Source organism: Leptinotarsa decemlineata, unplaced genomic scaffold, assembly GCF_025532065.1.
Source record: "Leptinotarsa decemlineata unplaced genomic scaffold, Ldec_3_MD MMD2_tig00026354_RagTag_RagTag, whole genome shotgun sequence".
NCBI lineage: Eukaryota > Metazoa > Arthropoda > Insecta > Coleoptera > Chrysomelidae > Leptinotarsa > Leptinotarsa decemlineata.
This window is the reverse complement of record NW_027412702.1, coordinates 23,385,580-23,397,898: the sequence shown is the minus strand read 5'-3', so window position 1 is coordinate 23,397,898 and position 12,319 is coordinate 23,385,580. Positions and strand designations below refer to the sequence as shown.

The 12,319-nt window shown below is 35.8% G+C and overlaps 1 protein-coding gene across 1 annotated transcript; it reads left to right on the top strand.

Annotated features, from left to right (window-relative positions):
- The first annotated feature begins 1,171 nt into the window (after window positions 1-1,171).
- Window positions 1,172-2,322, top strand: LOC111502258 (uncharacterized). The gene has a single exon (XM_023156280.2). The coding sequence runs from the start codon at window positions 1,308-1,310 to the stop codon at window positions 2,256-2,258; it is 951 nt and encodes a 316-aa protein (XP_023012048.2). The 5' UTR covers window positions 1,172-1,307; the 3' UTR covers window positions 2,259-2,322.
- The last annotated feature ends 9,997 nt before the right edge of the window (window positions 2,323-12,319 follow it).

The window sequence follows — 12,319 nt, the reverse complement described above, 5'->3', positions numbered from 1 at the left end:
TTTAATGATGAACGAGAACGGGAATGTTTCCTACTTATTCATCAAACTCAAACACCTGTTCATGCAGCTGCAGTTTCGTAAGAAGGTATCATCTTTTCCTCCAACCGATTTCCTGGAGTATTTGAAGTCCACTAGATACTCGTTAGGACGACAACAAGAGGATTGTTCCGAATTCTTTGGGTTCTTGTTGAATACTCTTCGTGAGCAAAACAATAGCAAAATCAATACTCCTGACCGCTCTAGATTGAATGATTCCGTACAGCCCATCTCGTCTTGTGTTTGTAAATCTTTTGCTGGAAAAATCCTCACTTGTTTACTTTGTGGTAAATGTTCAAGAAGTACCAAAAACTTATGTTAATTTCTGGAACTTCATCTAGCTTTTCCTAATATGACTAATAACCAGTCCGTGCAAAGCTTATTTTTAAATCATCGAAAATGGAATTTTTAACAGGTGATGATCGACTGTATTGTCAAACATGCGCCAAACTAACTGACTGTTATAAGGAAAGAAGTATAGCTGAGGCACCAGTCAATCTAATAATAACACTGATGATTTTCAAACAAGACTCAACCTCTAACGGAAGCAAGAAACTCTTTGGAAGGTTCGAAATAGATGAACATTTCAACTTAGCAGACCACTATTATAATATTCATGCAGTCATTGTTCACTGTGGTTCTGGCGTTGAATTTGGTCATTATTACGCCTTGGTCAAAGACGAAACGGGCTGGTTTAAGTTTGACGATAATCGTGTCACGAAGTGTTCTGGCGATGCATTGAATTTATTGGAGCCTCTGGAGACACCCTACATTTTGTTTTATAAGAGAGAGGACATTGTTAGATCAAGATCTTCAGATGATGTGATGCTGCAGATTTTTCCGGGTTTTCCTGCAGCTGAAAAAGCAAATGCGCCACTGGAATCAATGAAGTCGCCCCGGAGCACCAATTAATTTTTATTGTTGTTTTTATTTTATTTTTTATCGTTGTTTTAATAAAATATTTATACTTGTTTATGTCATTGATGAAAACATATTCAAAAATTGCAACCTCAGAAAATCTCATATAGCTAAAATAATTTAAAATAACAATAAGAATTTAAAATTTTCTTAGCAATAGACACAATGAACCCATTGTGTATCAAGCCTGGCACTTGCTTGGCATCAAGAGTACCTCTGTCAGATTCTTATGTCATAATTTAGTCAAAATTGTCGTGAAGTCGATCATATCAAATTTTTCCTTCGGAATTCTAGTAAAAGTTTAAATATTCCAAATTATAAGTGGATTGTAAACCGTATTTTGGATTCTCAATATGGCCTTCGTGTGCCCCGAAAAGTCAGAGAAGAGAAAATCCCTACTCAGCGATCTCAAGAAACTAGTTAATCAGATAGGAGACAACTGCCCTCCGCAGTGCTGTCCAGTACCTTGCGGAACTATACCAGTTTGTACTCCTGGCACTTGCCCTCCTCAGAGTGCAACGGTACCAATTTCAATGCCGCCATGTAATCCACCCATTTGCGTACCACCGATACTACCTATCTGCACGCCGGTGCCACCACCATGCGTCCCTGTATGTAATCCAAACCCAGAAGAGCAACCGTGTGTACCCTGTAACCCTCCGCAAATGATGGTTTGTTATCGAAGGCCTAAAAATAATGGAAACAATGGTACCAGATCCAAGTCTCGAGAATTAAGAGCTAGTATTCTTCATGTTGGGTGTGACTGCGAAAAACACAACGGCCTCCAAGACGACTGTCAAAGATCAGAATGTCACGGCGCACCAGACTGCCTTACACAACCAGATCCCTCTTGTGGACCAAGCCAAGCCTCAAGATATTCAGGATACACCAGTGGCCAGAAAGATCTAGAGCAATACCAGTGCTATCCAGCTTATGTCAAGTTTCCGCAGTGTCCTCCTTGTGGGCCTCCTTCGAATGGATCTCCATCTTGCCCTGCTACTTGTAGTCCATGTCCACCACCATGTCCACCTAACTGCAGTCCATGTTCTCCTTGTGGTCCTTGTTGTCCTCCATTTTGTCCACCGCCTTCTGTTCCCCTGATTGCACAGTCTCCTTGCCCACCTCCGATTAAACCTAGTTGTCCACCATTGGTACCAATTGGAAAAGTTGTTCCAGTAGCTCCGGCTATTCCATGTCCCATCATGTGTCCACCTCCTATGCCATGCGCTGCTCCAATTTGTTGTCCGCCACCTTGTTGCCCGCCACCATGCTGTCCACCGCCATGTTGTCCATGTCCTTGTTAGATCCTATCATTGTATATTGATCTCCATTGAAAATGGTGTACTCAAAATTAAAAAAATGCGTTTATGTTTGTTATCATTATTCATCATCATGAAAGATAAGCAAGAGTTCCTGACAAACCAAGATTCGATATCGACTTTGAAAAATCACTCTTTGTCTTTCTACGGCTCTCACTATAAATAAACAACAAGATGGAGCCTTAAAGCGTTGCATTTATGGTTCAGATGACCGTAGTGAGACTTAATTGTCATGAATGCAACTTTTGAACTGAACGGTTCCTAAGAACCAATCCGAGTAAAATTGAGCATAATAGCTTTCCCTGTGAAGGTCGCTTCAAAATTATTACTCTGGAATTAATTGAGACATGTCTGTTAGGCAGAAAACAGATGCTGAAAATTTCAAATCAACGGTCAGATTTTTTTTTATTATTATTTCAGGAGTACTTTGGGAATCAGTGTTTGGCCTTATCTTTATTTGTCAGAAAAGAAACTCTTCAACACAACGGTCGTACCGTAATGGCGGATTTCTACCTGAAACTACTCCAAAATGAAAGGTGCTACCATAACTTTCAGCCAGAATTCTTTTTATTATTGGAAAAAAAATCTGTTTCAAATCTGATGTTTTTCCGATAATCAGCTGTCGCCCCCATACGAACGACAACTCTCAGAAGTTGAGAAACTTGTGCGAGCTAATGACTAACGAGGTCTTACCTTCCAACGTGTGATTGCTAACACAAACCTGAGTAAGTGGAGATTATGACAACTTCTCTTAGGAAGAGACCATCTATGGGATCAACAGAAGACTCAACCTAAGAATATCAAAGATAGCAAAGCTCTCCAAGCTGGTCATTTGAAAAGCCAAGTTTCTTCGAAATTCGAGTCGTTGTAGGGCCCAAGATGGCCTCTTCGTAGGAAGAGATATCATTGCCTTTACTATCTCAGACTTTTTCCTTTAAGGGCAGATTTTTTTTCTGAACGATAGCGACGTGCATGAAGAAGATGCTAGATTATTTAGCATTATGCAACTATTCTCAGGCTTATATACGGATATTTGTAAAGAAAACCGGAAGAAAAAATGATATCGAACTTAATTTACCCGCTTTGGTGTGAGTTTCATGTATAACAGAGATATTGGTTTCTGATAGACCTAAAAAAAGTTCACGACACTCATCCACCGTTCATGAATAAGCCACAATGAGGCATTTTGTGCCAAAACATTATTGAAAGTTGAAAGGTCATATTTGAGCATTATTATTAGAAGAAAATCATTTCATCCACAAGGTAATTGTATGAAGTTTATTTCTTTCAAACAGATAAAGTATTGAAAAATTTGAGCCCTAGGCAACCAAAAAAGAGTTCACAGCAATGCAACGTTTCTTCCTAACAGCGATAATACTGTCAGCCATGAAATTAACTTCTATGTGTCATTATTCTTGAATCATACTTGACTCTCAGTCTAACAATTTCGATCACTCTCATTTTTTTAGTCAAATTGGATCAATGAAGTCAAATATTCAAAAAGGATTGTGACTATATATTGAAACTTTGCATAAATGCTTGTACAGAAATTCACAGGTTAAAGTGGATATCATGTTTATGACAGTGACTAGAATCTAACTCTACTGAAACGACTCAAATCACAGAAGTAATTAAGTTTTTGTTGGAGACAGATGATCATACATGGTTGTTTGAAAAGGTAGTATTGATGTGTGGTATTTTTGGCGCCGGCAGACGTGAGAACTTAAGCTGACTGTGGATTATTTTGAAAGCACCAGTACCAGAGTTTTGGTTACATTGAGGTATTCTAAAAACAAAAAGGACAGGGTATTCGTCAGTACCAAAGAAGAACTTCCTTTTGATGCCTATTGTTTATATCGAAAATACGTAGATTTGCGGCCCTCAAATTTGGAAAATCAGCGATTCTTCATTGGTTATAGGAATGGTAAATATGTAAAACAAGTTGTAGGCATTCATACTATTGGATCTGTTTAAAAAAAATTGCAGCATTCTTAAAATTGGGAAATTCTCAACTCTTCCATCGGTAAAAGAACTTGGATGTTGGAACTTCTCTCTCTTCTTAGATGTGTTGGTGAAGAGGATCGACACTAAGTTGGAAACATCTGTATATCGAAAACCCACTCACATAGGAGTCCTATGTGTCCTGTCCTGTGACAGGACAGTATCTGAACCATAAATCCAACCACCATCAATCGACTAAGAGAGGAATCATCAAGACTCTACTAGACCGTGCCTTCGGGCTCTGTAATACAAAGGAAGGTTTCGAAAAGGAACTAGGCATCATAAAAAAATGACCAACAACGGAGTGATGATAGAGCAGGCTTCAGCTAGAAGACAGCAAAAGCTCCACAAGAAAGAAACATACACAGCGAGGAGAAACCAGCAAATTCGGAATAGCAGAGCATGTTTGGACTCATCAACATAATATCAAATGGGCTCAAGCTGAAATCATCCACAAAGAGGAACACTGGTTTAGAAGAAAATTCAAAGAAGCCGCGTATATGTTGTCCAACAACGCATTTAGTCAAGCTAGCGTAGAGATACCTAACATATGGAAAGCTCTAATCAAGCAAAAAACGAATTTTTATTTTTTTTTGTTGTTGCTTGTATGTTATTTTTTTGTGATTTCAGTTTTTTTGTTTAATAAATTTGTTATTTTCGGTTAATCTTTATAATTTTTTCAGGGATTTCAAATCAATTTATATTATATTAGACAATGGAAGTCCGAACTGATGAAATACATTAATATTATTGTTATTGTTAAAAAATATTTGTACAAGTGATTTCTTAACGGCCGCCGGCCATTAAAAAATCTTAACGGACGGAGGATGTTAACTTTTCAATTGTCATCTGAATACCTTTTAATCAAAATAACAGTATGGGATTACGAAAATGTATTTTCTCCTACTGAAGCATGCACTGCATGCTATTTTTGGGTTCATAACGCTGCAGCTCTCTTATAAAGGAAATGGTGTTGAATTTCCTTGACCCGTTCATTTCCATGGACTTCTTTTCTACTAATAATCATAAAAATATGTGGTTTACCATGGTACAATGTACCTATTGGACGTGGCTCATTAAAAAATGTTATATTCTTCGAATGTCGTCGTAAAATTGGCAGCATTTCTAATTTTAAAATGAGAATACAATCATTTACAAAGTTGTAGAGATTGATTTGTAACCGGTCGTCATCAGAATATGAGACAAGTTGAGAAGAAAGCGATTTTTTTCTCATCCGGTGAGAGTGTCTAGTGCTTCTGTTTGTTTGAAACTGTTTGACAATGATTCATGGTGAATTTTATCAATTCGGACTTCCCCTCTTCTAATATGATTCTACTATGATTCGAAATATATGAAAGAACAAATAAAATTGAAATGAATAGCTGAAACATCAATTATATGAAACAATAAAACGTAAAATGAAAATATAATAAAACAAATAAAATAATCAAGATACAGAATAGTAGGTTAGCCCACGATGCAAATAGGGAATTTACTCGAGCATCATAGAGACATATTATAATTAGGTTGCAAAGCTTAGATGAAAAGAAGAAAAATATGTTATATAATATATACCTTTTCATCGGTGGGGGAAGCGGCTATAGATTTTAAAAATATGTAAAAAAATACTGTTGCATGGACATACTCGAGCGCGTCAGATATTGATAGTATAAATGTCCTACGTATTTTTAATAATATTCGTATGTTAATCTGATCGTTTGCATGATGCGGGTCGTTGTACGTAAGGATTAAAAGTGAAAAGAAAAAAAATAATCGAGCGCGTCAGATATTCTAAGGGAGTGTTGAGTGCAACAAAAAAAGCTCTCATTCAATAATCTGAATGCCATTATTATAATGTGCAAAAAAAAGTCACCATTTTGAAATACTCAAGCGCGTCAGATTAAGATATATATGGTTCATCTTTATGTTCTAGAAGTGATGTCTTATAATCTGACGATTATCTAGAGGGATTCGCCTAATCTGACAAAAAAAAAATATTTTTTTTTCAATCATTGAACTTAAACAATTGAAAAGCTCAGGGAATAGCATGTAAATAAATAAGTGCATGTTTTTTAAGTAGAATACTTACTTGTATTTATAAGAGAATATTTTTTTTTAAACTCAAAGGAGTTGTCTTCCTATTTCATCGTACATCCTGTCCTTTCCAGGAAGGGGCAAAGGTCACTGGGAGACATCTCCTTTATATCGGCAGGTATAGGCCAAGACTCGCCGAACACACACTCTCAGGCACTTTCTCAATCGAAATCCAAGTTTATGCATTTCTTTTCGCAAAGACACCCTGCTAGCCTGTAGTCAATATCTCAGATGATAGTTTAATGAATTTCCCTAAGCGTAGGTTAGGTTAGGTTAGGTTATTACTTATGCATCGACGTAAAATTACGAAATCAACAAAATCCATCATAATTTTCGAATTTTTGATACAACTCTTTCTATTTGAAGTTGAATATGTTTTTTTCATCAAGGATTTGATTATGCGTACAGTTCGCACGCAAACCCCTGTAGTCTCAGCTACTCGTTCTTGAACCTTCAAAGTTAAAATACAATATTGTTTACAATTTCACTCATTATTACTATTACTTCTTACCTTCGCAAGAGGAATTTTCTCTCCATATATTGTTGGTTCCTTTTGCATAAATCTCAATATGTTGTTCACAATTTCTCTGCTTTGTGCACTGAGAACCTTGTTTTTCAGAACACCGTTCAAAGGTATTTTCAAAGAAAATGATTAACTCACAGTTCACCGCACCGAATGATTTCCCCACTTATGATGTTCACTACTCGAGTTCCTCCATGTTAATTGAGCTCAATATTCAGATATGAAGTTAGATTTGCCACCGGATTATTTTGTAAACTTATAAAAGAAGCACAATATATAATTAATTGATTTGATATATTTCAAAGAGATTAGACAGCGTTCTAGAATCAATCGGGGCTTTGTTATTTATGTAGTGATAGTCAAAAGACAACTAAGCTGAATTTAGTTTCGTAGATTTATATTTTATGATTTGGGAGTATTTATTAATTATTATCGTAGATTATTTTCAACAAATCTGCTCATGTGTGTTTTTATGTGATGAGTGACATGAAAACAAAGTTGCTTCTGTTTTTTTTTTCCAGAAGTTTGCGTCAGTAATTTTGAAATGAAACACATATATTGAGATGCATATAAATCAAGCTGCCTTTGGTCCTATTTGAACGCCAGAACAATTATCACAGAAACATTCCGACAATCTGGATGACCGCTAAATATTCCCTTTTATATGGATATCACATCTTGCTCTCAAGATGGCCATTAAATTTAGCGCATTGGGATATAATTTGCTGAATATTTTTACGAAAATCCATAGCAATTTTCTAGAAATCCATGTTGGTAATAGTACGAGTTTGTTTCAAAATGATTTATCACAAAACCTCACAAGTGCATCTAGTAATAACACTCAAATACCCACTAATTATAATGTTGCAAGAGTAATTAGGCCACTCAAATTCTTGTGGCATGACTGCTGCCAATCATTAACCAATTATTCCAAATAAGTTAAATCAATAACAAGCAGACTCTGCAATGTTGAAGTGAGAGACGACAAACCAGATCAAATGTCCATTTAACCTTTCTATTTTTTCAATAAAAAAATCGCGACGTGATGTTCTGAAGATCCTCCTGACATTGAATCTAGGATTTAGTGAAAGTACACCGCTCAAGGTCGTTTATTACACGAATCCGTATCATAATTGTTGATACTGCACAGAAAATAGTCGGAGGAGTTCCAAGATTGCGGGATTGCTTCATATTTGAGTGTATACTGTTTTTTGTGCTACTTTGAACGGCGCCTTTTGCACTCGAAGGTCAAGGCAAAATCCTCAAAGTTTATTTCAGGAGTTCTAAAGATTCAATTCTTTTCTTTATTTCTAAAAAAGTTTGTTTTATATGTGAAAAAAGTATAGAGTAGAAATAATATAAAAGGGTTTTTATAAACATCCTTTCTTGCAAAGAAGTAACCTTCAGACACATTATAAGAAAAAACACATAATTCATTCACAAAATTACGAATTTATGTCAAGGAATGAGTTCAATATGTTCGTGTCATCGATGACAGTACGCTTATTTGATTGAATCCCAGCCAAAAGAATCTTGTTTAAATTGAGAAGGGTATATTTTTAGGAGAGGTTAATTTTTGGCAAAGAAATGTTTTGGCTTTCTACTTCTCCATGGAGATGAAAAACCAATTTGTTCGAGGTGCAAGGAGAGAAGAAAATGCACAAAGTCCCTATCAATCCATTAGTTTCCCGTATTTTAGTGATTCATTTTAAAAGGTTCTCTCCAACGGAAAAATTCAGAGGCAAATTGAATGTCGCCATTGAGTTTTTTTCAAAAGGATTAGATATGAGCAATCATGCAGCAGACAGTGTGGCTCCTTGTCGTTACAATCTATATGCACTTTCGAATCGCGGTGGGACTACTTACAACGGGCGTTACACAGGATATTGCAGACACCCTTATATTTTACAAATTTTTATATCAGCATTAGCTTTAAAACGAAAAATAGAGTATCTGACATACTCGAAAAGCATGCAGAGTATCCAAAATATACCTACTGACTTCCCGTAGAGAAAATTAGTTATTTCAGATAGACCGTGTGTTTCTAAAACATGTGTTTGGTGTACACATTTTTGAAGAGTTCCCAATGAAGCTTGTTAATTTTGAACATTATTGTTGAAGTCGGATGAAAAAAAAATAATTTTTACAGTGATCAAGAATATTTGTGTTTGTGTATACACCGTTGGATCAAAACGATAAATAGGCATTAGTTAGTGTCTAACTGAAGTTGATTTTGAAGGTAAAATAAATTACTAAACACTTTGTAGGTATACCTATTGGAAAAAATATACTTCCAACTTGAACAAAGAACAATTCTATAAGACGTGCCAGATCGGACTTGCAATAATTAAGAATTCAAATTCAACACTAGTAAAGAAATATTGAAAATAATAATAGTTTCATCAAACTCCTAATTTTCCTGGAGTAATGGATAATTATCATAATGTTCCTCACTCATTACGCAGTTACCCAATAGATCACAATTTTAACTAGGAGCTGGAATTATGGAAAAGGTTATTGTCCAGTATTGTTAGCTTTGATAACAATTAAACTGTTTGCTGAAGTATTTGATGCTCAATTATATAATGAACTTATTCGTGTTATTTCACAGTTTTACTGTACTCAGTAGTCATAAATATTTACTAATATTATAATTATCAATATAATAAATTGATATATTCACTAACAAACATTTTTCGTTGCGTCTTTTATCAAATTCAGCTATAAAGATCCTTGAAAATATAACGAGGACTTCAATTCAGTCTACCATAGTTTTCACTTGTGTCAAAAGAGAGCGAAACCTTTTTTTTTGCTCAGCCGGTACGTTATGTGATTCCACTCTAATTCTGCTTTTTAGATCTTCAATATTAGCCGGCCTATTTTGATAAAGCTTGTTTTTCATATATCCCCAATAAAAATAATCTAATGGCGTTAAGTCTGGGGATCTTGACGGCCATTCAATGGTACCACGTCGTCCAATCCAGCGTCCTGCAAATATGTCATCGAGATATTCTCCGACATTAATACCAAAATGTGGGGGAGCGCCTCCTGTTGGAACCAAAGTGTTTCAGTGGGGATATCTGGATCTGCTTCATTGGGAAACATAACAGCTGAAGCAAGGACTAATTAAAGTAGCGTGAAGTTGTAAGGTTTCCCTCAAAAAAGGATGGCCCTAATATTCTGTTGTTGATGATGCCTGCCCATACATTTACTTTCTGAGGACGCTGCGTACGAGCTTCGCATATACAGTGTGGGTTTTCCTGACTCCAGAATCGATAGTTGTGCCTGTCAACTACTCCATGTGAATAAAAAGTAGCTTCGTCCGAAAAGAGTATGTTGAGTGGAAACCCATTATTCTCGTCACATCGCCTCATTATTTCCTCACAAAATTGCAAACGCCTGTCATAGTCATCTTCCAAGAGCTCTTGGACAAGACATATCTTATATGGGTGGTATTTTTCTGTTTTCAAAAACCTCCCAATCGTACATCTAGACGCAGGATTGTTTTGGGCTAATGAAACCGTTGATAAATGTGGATCTTCCTGCAGAGATACGGCAATGTCCAATTTTTGATCTTCGTCTAAAACATGTGGCCGGCCACTTCTGGGCAAGTTCTTCACTGTACCATGTTCTTCAAATTTGTGTAATCTTACTCACAGTAGTCTTGGAAATGTGATTTTCCGGATATTTTGCATTAAATAAAGAACACACCTCACTTTGACTCTGCATTCTATCCCCACATCCCAACAATATCAAGACTTCGATACGCTGCCTCTCTGATAATACCAATTTTGTTTAGCAATTTAAAAAAGAACACTTTGAAGGTGCCCAATTAATAAACTAAACATACATATTTTCAATTTCACCCAGAAATGCCACAATTTCAAAACTGAGTCAAGACAATAGTTCTTATTAGGGCATTCATTTTGGTACAAAAAATGCAACAACCTTTTTCTCTTTTTGAGATACACTGGTCAACACTTGATTGGGATGGAACTAATGTGTAAGTTTTTGGTGAAAAAATAAAATCCACAGAATGTTGATGCTATATTACGTTTTACACATAAATCAAAAAATGCGTACAACGTGAAATCAACTGATGTGTTTCAGCGTTTTATTCCTGAAATACTGGTTTAAAAGATATTAATTTTATTCCGGACTTTTGCGCACCCCTGAATTTTACATTTGTGCGAAGAAATGAAACCAGATTAAAAAGATTTTGCTGTTTGGTCATTTCATTCATTTAATATATTATTCGTTCTTTTGAGCATGTTCTTTTGAATCACCTTTCAAGCCTCTCCTAACGTTGAAAGTTGGAAATGTACTAATACTCTAATAGGTTCTTTGTACAAGTGGACTTTTGATTCACGACTCATTAAATGTCATAAAAATACAACTTCAATTCTTGTATATTTCAATGTCTATCACATAAGACGTATTTAGTACAATTATTCACCGAAAAAGTTGCTTTCTTTAGTTTTTTTCACCCGATGACATTTCACTCTCTGACTATATGCTTCACTATATTAACGCACTGTATATGTACGTCTTTATGTACACATACAGGGTGTACATACTTATACAGGGTGTTTCCTAACTACGGTACGAAATAAAAAAAGGCGTACCACAAAGTTCAATACTGGGACCGATACTTTTCCTGCTTTACATTAATGATCTACCATCTATCAATATAGAAAGAAAATTTACCCTATCCCCGATGACACTACAATATTATGGCGTGATAAAACATTATGTAATCTCCACGAAATTATAAGTGCAGATATAAAAAAAAAAAATAAAAAAGTGGTGCGACTCTAATCTGCTGTCTTTCAATGTTTCCAAAAAAAAAATTAATGTCATTCCGCTGCTTTATTGACAGCATTCCTTTACTAACACAGCTCAATACCTCAATAAAAAGCTAGCTTCAGGGTGTTTTGCAGTGAGAATAACTTATAAGGATCTCGGTTTGTCTGCCGCTAAATCGGCTTATTTCTCACTTGTTGAGTCGCATTTAAGGTATGGAATTCCTTTATGAGGAGTGCAAAACTCAAATGCAGACGGTGTTCATTATTCAGAAAAGGGTTATAAGATTCATGTGCAATGCCAAAAGTCGAGACTCCTGCAAACTCCTTTTTGAATTACATAAAATCTTGACAGTTTTTAGAATGTTTAACAGTGTTTGGAATAAGGTATTCGAAAGACCTTTGAAACAAGGTGCCACTCGACCTACTTTCTCTATCTAAATAAGGGTCGTCGGACGCACCCCTCCGAGGGGGTGCTTACTACAAAAAATCTGATTAGTCTGAAAGGTGTCCCCCTTCAATTAGAAATCGACATGTCCGAGCTTTTTTTAAAAATCTTACTTTTTATATTCAAAAACGGCTCTGTTAAGTTTTCGTTGTTACACACTGTATATTGTGACTTAGTA